Raw genomic sequence first — 17,940 nt, 5'->3', positions numbered from 1 at the left:
GCCATTGATATCTCACAACCCTGTGGGTTCCATTCCGTGAATTTGAGCTAAGAAATAAATATGGCATCTGAAAGTTGCGGTTGGTGGTCAGACCTACTTTTTCAGACCCACGTTATTTCTGTATTGTAGTAATTAAATATTTGTGTAGTTTTCACCAAAGCTCTCTCTATTTGTAGATCATTAAACCGCGACACTGCCTCAGAAGCCTGTCTGAAATCAGTTTTGTGAGGTACCTTCATGCGCAAACATTGCCTGCGAAGTCATTGCATGATTGGGCAGCAAGGCAACAATACACACTTTAGCTTTAACTTTGTGAAATTACAGTATTTATAAACCATTTAGACAATTTCTGCAAAATTGCATACAAGTGTTTTTCACAGTACTCACAGTAGAAAACCTGAAATGCCTTAGACACCTTGATGTTTAATGTAACTTTCATGTTTGGTCATTAATATTTGAATACATAGGCTGACATACAGTATGCATGTTAGTTTCATGTGCCATGCCATTAGTCACATAACTCATTTATTTACAATTCAAATGTCTGGGGTGTCTAAGATTTTTTTTTTAAAGAAGTCTCTTATTACAATATAACTTTTTTCTATTTTTATATATTTAAAATGTTATTTATTACTGTGATGGCAAAGCTGAAACAAAGTATTTACTTTTGATCAAAATGTGTTCTTGCCCAAACTTTTGAACAGTATACTGTACCATTCAAAAGTTTGGGCAAGGACACATTTTGATCAAAAGTGTATATATATTTCATGACAACTCTCGGAGTGGATACATTTCAACAAGCACTTATTGGCATGGGGCAAGGAATATACATTGATTTTGGTATCTGCTGCACTGCTGCTGCTGCTGCTGAGCAAATACAAGTATTTGTTCAGCTTAGTCAAAAATAACAAACAATGGAAAGGCTGCTACAAGAAATGGTAGGACCCCCGTACAGATCTCTACAGGTGGCACTGGGGAGGAGGAGGGATAACAGAAGCTTTCACATCGCGCAGTGTGCCAATGGTTATGGTGCTTATGTGGATTTGGAGTTTCATGTCTGAACTTGTGTGTGTGTGTGTGTGTGTGTGTGTGTGTGTGTGTGTGTGTGTGTGTGTGTGTGTGTGTGTGTGTATGTATGTGTGTATGTATATACACACACACACACACACACACACACACACACACATACACATACACATACACACATACATACATACATACATACATACATACATATACATATACACACATACATACATACATACATACATATACATACTGTACACACACACATACATACATGTACATACTGTACACACACACACACATACATACATACATACATACATGCATATATATACACACAGTAGTCATAGTATATATACATATACTGTACATATATATATATATATATATATATATATATATATATATAAAAATACACACACACACACAGTAGTCAATATTTGAAGTGGATCAAAACCTTTCATCAAAGTTATACATGTTTGAACAATACCCGTTCTTGACAAATTTGATGAACTTTTTTGATCCACTTCAAATGTTGACTACTATATATATATATATATATATATATATATATATATATATACAGTCAAACCAAAATTTATTCAGACACCTTCAACATTTCTCACATTATCACAGTTTATTCGCTAGAAATAATGAAAATGGTAATAAAATATGACAGAAACTCAGAGTTGGCCATCCTTCTGTTTGACTGTCTCACAAATGAATTATGTTGAATAGCTGTCAGCTGTCAGCTGTTAAATTTAAGTACACAATTAGATAATACCAATTTAGGTCAACCAATTACCAAGCAATGCTTAATTTTGTTGAGTATGTGGTGTAAAAAAGTCGCATTAGCAATTAAAGAAAAAAAACTGAAGAAAAACATGGTCAGGTCAAAGTGTCTGAATAATTTTTGGTCCCAAATATTTATACATTTTACTGGTAGCACTGTGTTAAGAATTTTTGGGTATAATATGTCACAGTTTACTTTATTTTGCTATCCTCACTTACATAAGTGGACTATAGTGTCCTGCAACCTCTAGTAAAAAAAAAAAATCTGAATAATTGTTGGTTTGACTGTATATATATATATAGACAGACAGACACTCTGTTTTAGATGTTCCAGTTGTAGATACGCAAATAGACAGCATTCACTAGAGTGGACCTCCAAGAACCACATGTGTTTTTGAGGGTGACAGAGCTTTTTATCGTTCCTAAATGTGCCAAAATTAGTCGGAGGGGGAAAAAGGAAGCTGCCTAGCTTTTGAAGAATTAATAAGGCTGTCTCATTTAAATGTGCACAGCGTCTGAGACAGCCTCTGAAAGTCCCAGTTTTACATTTTCTTGACAGTGTCTTTGATGAGCGCTGATAACGTATAGCAGCTCCCAGGGAGCCCACATCTTATAATAAAGAGTGTGGCGGCAGAGACGAACTCCACTGATCCAAGCTATGCATTATTATGTGTCTTCCTAGCAGAAAAGCAGCTCCCATTTATGCCTCCCACTATTTTTACATTGTTATTATGGCTTAACACTATCCGATTGTTCATATGCCAGCCTATACGCACATACTGCTTTTGTTCTGCTGGAATGGTTTATGTGAGCGATAGTATTTAATGCCTGTTTGGTATCTGGCTTATTATACGTTTAAGATTCACCATATTAGCACCATCTCCTGTGCAAGATTTTAGAGAAACATCATCTTTGCCTTAATGTGAGTGTTTTTTTAACATGAAAAATTGCCTCTTTTTAAGAGCAGCAGGTCAATAAAGATGGAATTTTCTGCCTTTTGTGACGCGCTTATCCTGCATTCTCTCCACTCAAACTGCAAACCAGCTCATGTATCAGATGGCTGCACACGGACTAGATAGGCAGAGATACCCTGTGACCCATTTTTAAAACACAGCCTTAGGCTACCCTATGTATAGATAACATGTATGTTCTCAGGTTACTACAAGCTTGACTGTGAGGAGAGAGTGTGAAAAAGGAGTACAATCCCAAAGGCTGGTCAGTCACAACCTGGGGTCAGGAATTGTTTTGTTAGCGCCTCTGCTGGTAGATGTCATAACTACACCATAATGACTTGCCAATTGAAGGCCGTTCAAAAGTAAGCATGTATTTTGAACAGTTTTTCATGTATTTCATTGTATTGTTGTAGATGTTTTACCTGTGACTGATTGTTTTAAGGGCTCTCAAAGAAATAGTTCAACCAAGGCAAATAGGTGACCAGTCAAATAAATGTTTTTTGTTGTTGTTGGTGTTTCTACAGACTGATGTAAAAGGTGCATTTCTGTGACATACTGGAATGTGAAGCAGTGGGCTCTCTGGGCTGCCACAATTTTAGTGCAAAAATTGCTTATTTAATTTTTTTTGCCTGAACTGCATGTACTTTTTTTGCTGATACACTTGGGTGCTTTATTAACCCTCTAGTATTCCTCACTTAGGGGTCACATTTGTGATCCTTGGCGGCCCAAAAGGACCAAAAAGATTTTCTTCTTTAATGAAATGAATGTATTATATTTTTGTTTCAATATTTATTCTTTTATAGAGCTGTGTATTCCCTAGTTGATTATAAGAGTCTTTTCAGACATAATTACTTGTGTTTATTAGGTTTTGTATATGGATATATATTTAGACATTATCAAAGACTAATTCATTGTGGCTGATTTGTCGATTGTACCCCAGAATTGCTGTGTATTTTCGTATTTTTTTCGTATATATCGTATTTTCATTTTCTGTGGCAGTCATTAATCAACTCAAATATCACAAGTGGAAAAAATGTTGAGACCATGTAGCCTTTTTTAATCATGTTCACATTTTGTGTGTGTGTGTGCTCATTTACAGTAGCAAGGTGCCACAAACGTCACCAAGTTTCTGCACATATTTTTGACCTCCTTGGTCACAGCGTCTTTTAAGGAGGCTGCAGTGGAAGCAAAAGGGCAAGAAACCACCCATTGCTCAGTCAGCAGAACGCAATCAAGTGTATAACAGCAAGCACCACGTTAAATGTAAGAGCTGCCCATAGTGATCTATGTTAAATTACCCTGGACATAAAGAAAAGCCTCTCTTTTTACAGAACCTCAACTATCATGCTGAATTATTAGGCTGTTTGGGTTACTGGGATGGGATATTTGTCCTCAACACTGGCTGGGGTAAGTGGAGCTAAATGATAAACGTAACGAAACCAGTGTTATACAGGGATAAACATATTCAGAGGAATACGTTTTACCACTATTGGGGGTTGAAATGAATTTTCTTTCAATGTTCTTCTTATGCTTCCCAGGCAAAGAGCTAAAAATAAATGTGAGACTTTGTGGAGAGGGGGAGTTGGAAATTAATTTTTTCAAATTCAGCAGTAGTGGGAAAGACTGTGTGTGTGTGTGTGCGTGTGCGTGTGTGTACATTTCTCTTTCAGACTGTGCTCCATCCTTTGGATCCAGTGTTCTGCTACAGACAGCTAGCTAGCATTTCATAGAGTCTGCAGTTTCTGTCTTGCTAAGGTTGTGTCTTTTATTTTGCAACCCCTCCATTTTTTATTATCTACAGCATTCTGAATTTATTTTTTTTCCGCTTGGTGTCGAGTTATATTACACTGATGTTGTTTTCCTGAAGTCCTTGACAAACATTGGTTTATTTCCCAACAGATGCTGTAGTTCATACCCCTTCCTCTTGCCAAAGTATCATCTTTGCTTCTACCCTCTCTCCCAGGGCTTTTGAATGATAATAATTGGCATTTAAAGCAAACAATTTCTTGGACTGCAGATATTGTAACGTACAGATGGCCATTACTCCAATTAGCATTCTAAATGTTTGCGTGAACAGACAACTTCTCTCCACACTTAGAGTGCCCAGTGTGGCATTTAATCTCCCCATGCAATCATCACAACTGCTCTTTGATGTAGCTGAAGGGATCAACAGTGTGACGCAAGGCTTCTTTTTGAACCAGCACTTCCCTGGAGTGCTAATGAAACAGCAGGTCTGCTCCACCCCGCCGAACCCTCCGTGGGAGCTCTTTTTGTTCGGTTCTAGGGCTGTGGTAGAATCTAAACTGAAGTGACACTTATAGGCACGGCCAAATGGAGAGATGGAAGAACTGGCTCTCACAGGGAGAGGTAAACCTTTGAATAGGTAGATTGACAGGTAGTGAGCTCTGCAGAAATGGAAAGCGTGTGTACTTCTTTTGTGGCACCGAGGGTCAGGAGTAGATCGTTGCAGCGTCGGCAGAATGGCCGTGGTTAGATGTGACACACTGTCAAGCGTTTCGTTGCACCCAAAGACAGCAAACACAGCTGGCACCTCGCTCAGGATGCTAATTCCTGGAAGCGCGGGGCCTTTGTTCCCAATGTTTGTTTTTATTTGGATGGCATGTTTGACTTAAACAGTAAATGGCAGGGTGGAATTGCTACCACGTTTGTTACTGCATTAACAAGCAGACATTGTAGAAAACACATTCTACATTCATTTCATACAGTGGATCATTCCTGTTATACAGTACCTTTTGAGCTCTGAAACTCCACGACTTCACACTTGCAAATAATCAGATAGAGTATGCGTGTTTGGCCTGCTGTCCGAGGGGAGGGCTCCGAGCCTGGAATTTGGCCCGAACCCAGAGGCCTGGGATAGGAACCAGCTGAGAGTGAAGAGTTGTTGTGGCGGAGGGATGCAGAAAAACTGTCGAGGAACATAGGTGAGTCGGCTATTTATAACATCATAAGATGAAAATGTTTGTGTTGCTAAAGGACATTTTAATGTAAAAAAGTATATCAGACTTTTTCTGGTAAAGTTTGGGCACTATTTATAACTTGATTTTTACATTAGATAGAAAATGAACAAGATGAGTAACAGGATAGAACCTAATGGGATGAGCTAAATTTAGCCTCCATGAAGATATCAGCTGGAAGATCATATTTTACCATCTTATACGTAGGCTATATATATATATTTAGCTGTATCTGGAAAGGGAAGGACCATATATCTGTACCATATCGGTTATGGTTATTGGTTATTTAATTGTCCATTATCATTTCCCCCCCTTAATTTTCACCTCACTCCCTCAGGTAATACAAGTTACAAGTAATACAAGTAACAATTAATTAATTAATAATTAATTAAATGCAATTTTAACAAATATCAAAATTAATATAATTGTTACATAATGTGCATTATAATGTGCAGTATGAAATTTAATATATGTATGTAATAAATTCAGTTGTTTTTTTGCATTTCAGTGATTTCGCTTTTTTACTTTAATTTATTCTGACGAAACAGTATAACATTTTTTATCTGCCATTTATCGCTTTTTGGCCATAAAACAAAAATAGTCTTCAGCTTATCAGTATGGAATAAGAGAAAACTAATATGATTTTCATCTTTAAGAATTGTGTATATTAATATACTGTATATATCAAGAGATATATGCTATATGATGAGGACATAAAAAAAAAACTAAAAAAAAACTTAATATTAGGAATCCAGTTTTTGCCTGAAGGAATTTTTAACTTGCATGTAATAAACACATCATGCAGTTATTCATTTATCTAGAAAGCTTTATTTGTCCGGGACCCCAGCCAAAGCCATTAGGAATCATGAAAGCGTTTTTTTTTTGTTTTTTTTTGCATTTCCACTCATTTAACATTTGGTTATTGATGCCCACAGAGCGGTGTAATACAAACCCATCGCTTTATGCCACGTAATCAGTTCTCCTCTGAGATTAATTACTGTGGATGTCCTGATTAATTAAGCATGGAAGAGAAGAATGGTTGTTTGGAAGCAACAATTCAAGGTCAATTATTTGAAATAATTGTGCTGAGGATGACCCAGTGATCGTTAAAGAAGATGCTGGTAATAAAAAAGGAGCGAGATATTGTTGGCACAACAATGCTTTTTGCAGGTTTGTGTTCCTGTAGCTCAATGGGGTAAAGCATGGTGGTGGCAACGGCCCAGTCACAGGTTCGGTTGAGTTCCCAGCAATGTGCACACTGAAATAGGTTTGGAAATTGTAAGGCCAAACGCACAAAAATGCACATATGTTGCAAAGGACAAGTGAAAGGATAATACTTCTGAATAGTAAAGCTCTTTTTTTTTTTTTTTTTTCATCAGTCACTTTTTTTCATGCCAGAATTGTGCAACGCCTTTAAAACATTTTTTTCAATTCCTGATTTTGAACTGAGGGAGTAAATAGGATTCAGAATTGCAAATCAGATTCAAATGTAAGGATGAAGGTTAAAATTCTAATTCATTTAAATTCAAATATATTAATTTAATTTTTTTTTTAAATATATTTATGCCGAGACACAGTTTCAATGTTGACGAAGTTAACTTTTGTGGACCAGGGTGGAGAAACACTTAGTTTCCCCAAATTCCTTATGTTGAATTTCTTTAAATTGCAATTCAGTAAATTCCTCTTCCTCTTCCTGTTCCAATTCAACTTGCCGTCAAGCATGGCCACTTTAATTCAAATTCACACTCATGAACTGAAAGGGAGCCAGTTCAATTCTGAATTTTGCCCAACCGTGGCTCATGCAATTTCCTCATCCTATTTTGATGTGTTACACCCTAATGGCAGACGCAGATGCATTCATAAAACCCGCCACAAGAAGACAATTCTGCCACAGTGAAGAATGAGTAATTTATATTTACAAAGCATAGCTAAATACCATCTCTGTTTGCAGCGAGCATGTGTACTCATGCGCTTCTGTGTGTTTTCGAGAGGGCATGGACCTGTCAATGCTCAACACCGTTATCAGTCCAGCTGCCACCAAATAATATTTTCATTCAAATGACAAAATCCATTACCCGAACCTGGGGCTCTAGCGAGTGCATTTAATGGCACAATTAAACTCCAACAGCCTAGTATCTGTTGAGCAATTAACCTTTGATAAACCAATTAATGTCTAGCATTTGATGACAGAAGTTGGGCCTGGAGGAGTCATATTTGAGTTTAATGGAATGACTCCCAGTCCTAGATTAGCTTAGCGCAGCTATAAAATTGACAGAATTCCTTGTTTTCTGCCGTATTGATTCTTTTGTGCTGAGCCATCGCTCACTTTTGCAGATGAGAAAATAGAAATTACCGAAAAGCATGCGGGAGAACAGAGGAGCTGTCAGTTATTATAAAGCCAAGTTCGAAGAATTATTGATAGCAGTGTGAACATGTCTCCAGACACTGCTTGATTATTTCCTACATGATGTGCAAATGCTAGTTTCCTTTGATGTGTGATGCTTCATTGTCTCTGGCAACTTCCTCTAAAAGATGCTGCCTCTCAGGTCACTATGGAGACCGTCATCACACAGATATAGGCAGGCTTGCTGAAATACTGGCTCTCCAGCTGCCATCCTTTAATGTGGTTGTTGTGGCTATAAAATAAGTATAAACACGTCAAGAGGATTTACCACCTGTCTGGAGGGCTGGTTAATGTGTGTTTCCTGAGATCCCAGGGGATCTCGAAAGAGGAAACGGTTTGATATCTGTTCTTGCTATCATGCTACCATTGAATGTTGTCACGTTGTCAACAGAGGCGCACCGCGGGTCATCGTCGGCCTGTCATTCATCATCAGTAACGTGACTCAGACAAACCGGACAGTGCCTGATCCCATTCGCCATTAGCAAAAGCTCCACTCGTGAATTTATCTTCTCTTAGTCTCCAACAATATCATTTTCCCCAGCTTGACAGCCCTCAAGCCTCCCGAATGCAATAATAAAGAATTGATTATATTCTTTATGGAGCGCAGAGGGCCCAAATGTGTTTTGTGTTCCTTCTCCTATCAGCTGTAATGAAAAAGGGGAAAAAAGGACGGATGTGAGTTGATGAATGTGTGGAAGTGATTGCGAATAGTTTGCGAAAGGTTTACATTACCACCGAATACCATCAGTCTTCTTGCTGAAATATCCTCACTGACACACACCAAAGCACTAGGTGGATTTTGTCACTCGTTCATCGATAAAAACGGAATAGAAAAACATTCGGCCGTACATGTTTTGCACTGTGGCATATAATGAATTGAAAGTCTGGCTGAAAATGTGTTATTGTGGAAGGCCTCTCACGTATTGATGTAGGTTTTAATTTCCTGCTCTCCCCACGTTTGCCATTAGCATCTGATACAAGCGTTTAATGAAAAACACCCCCCTCCCTCCTCCAGACTAAACTGTCACGGCGAAATAATGAAGCACACAAAGCACCAGGAAACTAATAAACCTCATATTTCTTTTGACATCAACATGAAATCATATGAAAATAATACTTGCGAGAACAGACTCTCGCCGTAATGCCTCCTCCGTATTGTATTTCTGAGCGAGATGGCGAAAAAGGATGGTGAGACAGTAAAGGACCTGTATTATCCTTGAAATGAGCTTAATTTTACCTGAGTGTGGGACATTTTATCAGACCTAATGAACAATAGCTGTCATGTGTGTCAGCTACCTCAGTGGTTTAAGATGACATATCATCACTTATATCATTAGGGATGAGATTTGAGGAGGTGGTGTGAATTATGATATTTTGTCAGTTCGTCATAATCATCACACGCTAGAACATTTGTCATCAAAACCCATCCCATGAAAATCCATGAACCATTTTTATAATTTATGCCAGCTCATTTTTAATAATCCGTCAGTCCTTGAGAACAAATTGAGAAACCTGATTTGGATTTAGTGAGGTGCGATAAATTCAAACGGACTGGAGTGTGATATATGCTCTGAGATCTTGTTAATTTGACGGTAGTCCTTCATGCAGCGCAGACGTTGTGCAGAATCAATAATCGGTGTATGTCAAGTTGTTGAGTGATGTGCATTTGAAGTGAATTCGATTATGGAATGATTTCAGAGAGACAACAATAAAAGAGTTGTAGGTTGTCTTAGCAACTAAAATTAACGAGCATTCAATGGGCGTCATCACGATCATGTTCTGTCAAATGATTACCTCACATTTACGTACAGTAATACCACTTACAGTGCCAAATGCAAATTCAGTGTGAGAAAGCTGTATAAAAACATGAGGGGAAATTAAATCAATGAAATTAAAAAAACAACATAAGTATAAGATGGATGCTGCTGTCGGCGGTATCTGATATTTACACAATTAGATCATGTTTTTGTGGCAAAATTTTGTGGCAAATTCCTGGTGTGCCAACATGCAATGGCTAAAAGCTCCCACTCAACATCTTTGCAATCTGGCAGGCTGTCCTGCTTAGGGAACGCTTTTCTGAGCTGTTTAAATCTACCATGTCCTGTTTGGCCAGAAACTCATTATGGGCCACCATCTGCAAGTGATAAACAAAATCCAGATTCTCATCTCCTGGCACCTTCCATTGGTCCTCTGGGACAGGGAAAGAGTTTAGGCAGACGAAGCTGTGTCTTTTCAATGTGGATTCAGATCTTTTTTTTACCAAAGATATGGCATGTTTGCATTATGCATTCTGAAATTGGTAGCGGCACACCATAATTTACAAATTCTTCTCATGTATGGTTGTTTAAGGAGCTCTCGTGGAACAAGCTGGAAGTCGACACTTAGCTGGGCCTGTAATGCATGCATCATCATCTATTTCATACAGTAACATACAGAAGAGTCAAATCCGAAGATAATTTCCCAAACATGTATTTTCATTGGTTGCTTTTAGCAACTGTGTGATATAATTCTCTGCTTTTTTTGTCCCCTTGGTTGGTTGCGCTTAGCTGGTGGAACTCGTGGGATTGGACCGTAGAGAGGGACTGGAGGGGAGGACACCCCTCAGCAGATAAGCAGGATTTGTGTCTGGGAAACTGGAGATTGCGGGCCTGTCTCTCTGAGAATTACAACAGCCACTCAATGCAGACCTTACTCAAACCTTTGTACGGATCTGAGGGACTTGAGGCAGTGACGCATTCCAGTGCTGTTATCAAAGACATTGGCTTGGGTCAACCACGCTTTTCATGTTATTGCTTTTCTTCTAGAAAGGACACAAGAATCTGAATGAGAAATTCAGAACATAAAATATTTATGAACAGGAACAAACTAGAAAGTGTAAATACGGTTCTTGTTGTGGAAAGTTAAGCTACTGAACTGAATCTGACGGTACTGATGCATTGGCTACTTACAGTGAAGACTTCATGCTTTGAAGACTGTTAATATTTTGACATATTTTAGGCTGACATGTTATTTGTTTTCTGTGTTAGCATCATTGCTAACTTTTAATATTCAGTAATTGCATCGAATTCGGTCATAATTTATTCATCATCATGTTGTTCCAAACCTGTATGAATTTATTTCTTCTGCTGAAAAACAAAAGAAGATATTTTGAAGAATATGGGTAACCAAGCATTTGATGGGCCCCATTGATTTCCATGGGAAAACAATACTATGGAAGTCAATGGAGCCCATCAACTGTTTTGGTTACAGACATTATGACAGAATTTTTATTTTTGGGTGAACTATCCCTTTAAGCTCATATATGTATTGTTAATGTTTTCATTGTTTTAATTTGTCCATCAGCATGGAATATGGATATATATATACACATTTCACGCTGATGGAAAATTACTATGTATATATATTCATTTCTATCAGCATCAGTTTAACTATCATTATCATCTTTTTTTGCATGTTGCCCTTGTTGTTGATGAAAAAAGCAAACCAAACAAAAAATAACCTTTGCTATCAAACATTTTCATGATTTTAGTAAAGATGAGATTGCAACTGTTTGGAAGCACATGAACTGGCCACTGAGCAATAGAGGGCCAGCAGTCTCTTGATATAATATAACCAGCAGAATGGAGTTTGCTGAGGGCCTTTTTTGCATTGAGCAGGGTTGTCTTGAGGCAGAGAGGATGTGACAGGGTGCATTAACTTGATCTGTCTCTGTTCTGAAGGATTAAATGGCTATCCTTATACATTAGCCTTGAGCTAAATGGCCATCAACCCGCTCACATATTGTTCAGTCCTCACTGTCAGTGTTACACACGCACATGGACTCCACGCCCGGTAACCGTTCATGGTTTGTTTCTCGACGAATTAAAAAAGAAACAGCTTTCCACACTGTAAATCGATCGTGCCGTGCGGCGGCAAGACCCTCTCAGATGCTAAGGGGGGCGACCGGATCGATCCCTCTCCCTCCGCTCAGCGAAAACAGGGAGACACAAATCTAAATCGAAGTCCAGGGTGATTTACAAAAGGGGAAAAGAAAATGAATCACTGCAGATGTCAGGGCGAACACAGAGATATAATTAAATTACCTAAGTGTGGAATGACATTTGATTTAATCTGAACTATTAATGCCAGTGAGGTCAAGCCAAAAGAAAGGGCACTTGTCTAGTTAGTCGCAATTAGAGTGTAAATCTCAAATGTCTGTAAGGCGGGGGAAAATGTCATTTGCCGAATAACTGGCTAATAACGTGGTTCCCCTCACCTTTGAGTAACCAGGCGGCGCGGAGTGAATCTAAATCATGCAAGACTAACAGTAGAGTCATTCGAGAAATTTGTTCGCCTTTTGTCATGGTTGGATAAGAATTAGTGGGAGCACCCGTTGAGTCGGTACAGAGCGCCGAGCACCCACTAATCCTTGTGAACAAACACTGGGAATTAGGAATCTTGGCAAGGGCTTAGGGAGATGCTATATGCACATTGTCATGTTGTTCCCTTTTCGCCTAATCATCCGTGTCACTTCAGGCGTCTTAAAGTGGCAGATCGCTTATAACATCTCAGGTTATATTAAGATTTTGTTGTGGATGATGCGCTGCAGCTAAGTTATATCACCATATCAACCTATAATTCCCAGAGGATGTTTGGATAAGTATGCATTATATATGCAGTTCGATTGGTAATTGATTTTGCAGCCGTTTGCTCCGCAAAACAAAACACGCATTAGACGGCTTTTATCTGCATGCATCAGACTCCCATCAGGCACGCTTGTACTGCCACCTCAAACGGGCCCCATGCATGTTATTGTCTTCTATTTTAAGTGACTGCCCACTGGGTGGTGCAGAGAATGAAATGAGGAGAAGTTTGAAGTCGTCGGTCTCCTACAGCGCTGACAGTGCGGGTGTGACTGATATTGTGAATTTAGTTGTCTCTCCAGAAAAAAACTCTTCTCTCCCTGCACACACAGCATACCCCCAAATGTCAGATCTGTCACATGTTATGGCAGTTCTCTCCACCAGGGTGAAATACCCTGCAAATTGTGACAGCTTCTTTCACATTAGTTGGTTATAATTGGCTGTAAACTAACAGATCTGGACTGTGTTTGCTTTTTTTAGGGTTTTTTTTTTTTTTTGCGTTTATTCATCTCATAAATTATGCATGATTAGATTCATGGCATCCCGAGTTAGTCGTCTTGTCTTGTTATTGCCATCTTCTCTACTGGTTGGTGTTGTAAATGACTTCAAGTAGTCAGAAATTGGAATTCACTTCAGCCAGTGATGAGTCTTTGTCATCATGGACATATGGACATTTTTGGTCCCCATGAGGAAAACAGCTTATAAATCATACTAAGTGATGTTTTTTGAAAATGTAAAAATGCAGATCGTTTTCTGTGATGGGTAGGTTTAGCGGTAGGGGTAGTATAAAAATCATTGTCTATGTAAAGTCACCATAAAATATCTACACACAACAAGTGTCCCGTTTACACATCAACTTACAGTAGCGTCTCGAATACTGTCTGTATGAACGTGCCACAAGAGTCAAGCCTGGATTCTCAACACAGTAACCATAGTGACAGTGACCAAAGTAATACCAAAGATGGCGACGTCCATAAAACTAAAGTCTTATCACATTTGACAGGACAAGAGTCCAATTAAGCCCAGAGTTCCTCTGTTAAGACAGAAGTTTCAATGTAACAAGTTCTAGCCGGACACCTTTAACCGCTGCATTCGTGTCTCACGTCCTGTGTAGCATCTTGATCATGACACGACATTAGAGTCGCGCCAGTCTTTGGTCGCGCTTAAAACAAAAAACTGACGGGAGCCACTCCGGTGGAAAACAGTAAGTGGATCTAGAACCTTCAAATCATATCTCCGTCGCTGTGAGTTACTGGAAGCAAAACCACACTCAAAACCCATTAGCATAGCGGCTCTCTCACACTGTCTGACATGACAGTTGTCCAACTAGTTGTCCACTGCGGTTCCGATCACACAGCGCAGGTTTTTCGGTTGTGAGTTCTGAAAATTTAGGGGTCGGTTATAGAATGCGGTTGTCACTCCTGTAAATAACCATACTGTGTGTGAACATAACCGTATTAAAGGTTTAGTTCACCCAAAAAAATATTTCTGTCATTAATTACTCACCCTCATGCCATTCAAAACCTGTAAGACCTTCGTTCATCTTCGGAACACAAATTAAGATATTTCTGATGAAATCCGAGAGCTGTCTGACCTCCCTATAGACAGCAACACCATTACCACTTTCAATGCACAGAAAGGTAGTAGACATAGTCCATGTGACTAGAGTGGTTCAACCTTAATGTTATGAGGCGACGAGAATACTTTTTGTGCGCAAAAAACAAACAAAAATAACGACTTTATTCAACAATTTCAACATTGTAAACAGAGTGCAGCGCTTCCAGGTTCTATGCCAGAACGCCGGCTCATTGTTGGCTCACTCCACGGTCAGCAGCACACACATGCATCGTGGTGCTCACGTTAACAGCGTCAGCCAATAATGAGCCGGCGTTCTGTAGAACCCAGAAGCGCTGCCCTGTGTTTACTACTAACTAACCCTTTAAGGACTCAAATACAGGACTGACAACTGTATTCTGCTGCTTTGTGAATGTGGCCTACCTGTGGTTCATTCCTTTTTTAATCGAATATTGAAGTTTCGGTGTGAAATGTAATATCACTACTCTTTTATTGTATGTAATTTTCTTTGTAACGTATTTGAGACGGTTTTATTTTTCATATCTCCTCAGCCTGATATCATACTTGGATATTACTTCAAAGAAGACATGAGCACAATCCCTAATATATAGAAGATATAAATTCTCTCAAAAATGGTAGATTCCCTCAACGTGAATAACAATGGTTCCACTGCACTGCAAATCTCTAGTATCTTTTCTTTGATGTTCCCATCATTAGGCATTGATTCATGCCATGAATCATAGTGACAATACGCAGCCACATCCACCCTCTCTTAAGACTGGGAGGCGTTTTGACAGTGCATACAAAGGGAGAGATGGAGGTCATTCTCACTCATCCTGAACACAGCACAATACTCGCTGATGCGTTCACAATCTATTCCAGAAATAAAGCAACAAGACAAACTGAAAGCCACTGTTATGTGCCCCCTGTGAGGGCAAGTAGCAAAGCTGTCAGTCAGTGAGGCGGTTAGAGATTCAGCCTTATGGTTTTCACAGGGCTGAAAGGGGGCTTTATAGACAACACTGGGCAAGAAGAGCACCAGGAATTTGCTCTGTGAAAAGCGATAGTACAATGACGCCTGGCACTTATGAAATCAATGCACATGCAGTACACAATTTATGTAAATATGATTTAAATCAGTAGCACAGTCCCCATAGCTTTCACACATACTGATTTACCCATGGGCTTGCATAGTTATTTAATTGTTGCTGTTTAATGACAAAAGATATATTCAGACTCATAATTCAAAGGTACAGATAGTGTACATGGAATGTTTCACAACACATCTATGAGCTCTTTAATCGTAAACATGAATAAACATGATCTTCTTTGCGTTAATGAAGTGTGAAGCATGAGTGTACTAATGATTTGAAAAAATAAATACAACACATTGTTTAAAATGACAATTCAAGTAGTCATTTAGCTGAATACAGTAGGAGATAATAGATTACAATCCTTCACTGGATTATTAATGCCATTTTATTTTTTATTCACCATCAATTAGTTATGCAGAAACAGATGGGACTTGTTTAAAATGTTAAATTAAAGAAATAGTTTATCCTAAAATGATTATAAATAAATCATTATTTACCCTCAGAAGCAATCACATTTGATAAGATGCAATGAAAAGTGTCAAAGTTGATTTAAAAGCTAGAGAGGAGAGCAGTGAATAATGACTTAAACTTGATTAGATTTGACCACTATTTGCATTTCATGGAAAAAAAGCTGTGAAGGTTCCACATAAAAATAACTGCAAATAGGTTTTGAAATGACATGATGTTTAAAAAAAGTAATGCCGACATTTTCTTTTTTCTTGGGTGAACTATCCCTTTAACAGCACCAATCATAAGTCAATGCCTGCTATCAAAATCATTTTCATCTGTATAAATGGAGGTTAAAGACTTCACTATCAATGCATTCATATTCATCAGTTTAAGTACTAGTGTTAAGCACTACATTGCATGGGTCATAAAGGAAATGGGCAGGACTGGGCTTCAGTAATCATTGGAGTTGTTTAGTCCATCTGTTCTGAATTCCTCAGGGTGGCTGTTGATTGTAGGGTGAACAAGAGTACTGAAGAAAATGTGATAAAATAAGGCCATGAGTGACGGCTTGATTGACTATAATCAGTCCCAGGTTGAGCCTTCCACCTCCTGTTGTCTTCGCCTCATGATCTCCTGTAGCTCTGTATCCCCACGACCCCTCTGAGAGAAAGAAAGGCTTTCAAGCTCCATTTTGCACTGCATTTGAACGTTTAATCTGCACAAATTCAGATTAACATAAGTGATATTGCTCTGTGACAGACCTCTAATTGAGCTTTCTGCACACTGAGCTGACTGAAGACACGGGAACCCTCGTCCCCGCACACGGCTTTCAGCTCATCCTTACTGAGAGAAAATAGTTGAGCCCCGTTCAGAATACCCAGACATTCCACCACCCTGGAATGCGGAGAGAAGATTACATCATATTCATCATGTTTTTAAAGGAGTCATATCACAAGGAATCCAATTTTATCTGATCTTTTGAGATAAATTGCTACATATACTATGAAAATATGGGGCAAATTACTAAACAGTTGCACAACCTATTTGTTACTGTTTCCAGGCACTAAGTGAGCTGAAATAGTGGCTTGAATATTGAAATTAAGTCACTGTGTTTCTTATCAGCACAAACACGCCTCCTTCTGTAAATTAGGCTCATTTAAGACTGCACTTTATTCAAAGAACTATTTGCCAAATAACTATTTGTCATAGTTTACGTTAACACCGTGGTAGAAGTATGTTTTTATTTCAAATAGATGCTTGCCAGATTTTAGTATGACCCACCTATAACATTCTCAATACGGTTTACATATTATTATGTGTATTTACAGTATATCTTTATCATAGTCCCCATGGAGCAACCTGAGGGCAAGTACCTTGCTCAAGGTTACATGGTTCATCACTTGCAGGGTTTGAACTTGCAACCTCAGTTAACAGCCCATTATGTTTAACCACTAGGTTACAAAACCAATAAATCATCTGAAGTGTCACATGTCGCAGATCACGTGTCACTCACGGTCTGGAGAATCCCTTTGCGTTGAGCCAAGCATTGACCTCAAAGGGCTGGGATTCATACATGATGGGCACGGATGAACTTGAGCGCTCCACCCGAAAGTTTCGAGCTGGTTGCTGGGCCTTGTTGTCAGTTATCCTCTTCAGCAGTTCATCATTTACCTCCTTCTGTTGGTTGCGGTCTAGAGAGATAGGCAGAAGAAGCGAGAGATAGAGAAACAAGCACTGGGACAGAGACACAGTGAATAAGATTGCCCAAGACAGGAGCAATGAGCTCTGGTGGGAATCTGCAATCTATGTACATAAGAGCACTCTCACACCAAATTCATTTCCCACTTCTCTGCATTTGCTTTTTTTGGCAGACTCTCCCCACTCTCCATCTCACAGCAAATACAGCAAGCAGATAAGAGGTACGTACTATCTTTATCCCGGGAGGATTTATTCATCTCCAAAACCTCTGCGTGATTTACAGGGCCAGCAGAGGTACCTTTGTAAGGATTCACAGGCTGTAGATGGGGAAAACAGAGGGGCAGAAAAAGA

At 38.9% G+C, this 17,940-nt stretch overlaps 2 protein-coding genes across 3 annotated transcripts in view; one reads left to right on the top strand and one right to left on the bottom strand.

The window, feature by feature from the left end:
* mgat4c (mgat4 family member C) overlaps nt 1-17,940 on the top strand; it is a 118,074-nt gene that overhangs the window by 63,544 nt on the left and 36,590 nt on the right. The gene's annotated exons all lie outside the window — the stretch shown is intronic.
* eps8b (epidermal growth factor receptor pathway substrate 8b) lies at nt 16,341-17,488 on the bottom strand. The gene is made up of 3 exons (XM_084123820.1): nt 17,405-17,488; nt 16,653-16,785; nt 16,341-16,551 (listed from the first exon to the last, which is right to left on the bottom strand). Exons 1-3 carry the CDS (start codon nt 17,464-17,466, stop codon nt 16,474-16,476), a joined length of 273 nt encoding a protein of 90 aa, XP_083979946.1. The 5' UTR covers nt 17,467-17,488; the 3' UTR covers nt 16,341-16,473.

The sequence above is a fragment of the Abramis brama genome (genome assembly GCF_963993115.1).
Source record: "Abramis brama genome assembly, chromosome: 9".
In the NCBI taxonomy this organism is placed as follows: Eukaryota; Metazoa; Chordata; class Actinopteri; order Cypriniformes; family Leuciscidae; genus Abramis; species Abramis brama.
This window is presented reverse-complemented; position numbering and strand designations above follow the sequence as displayed.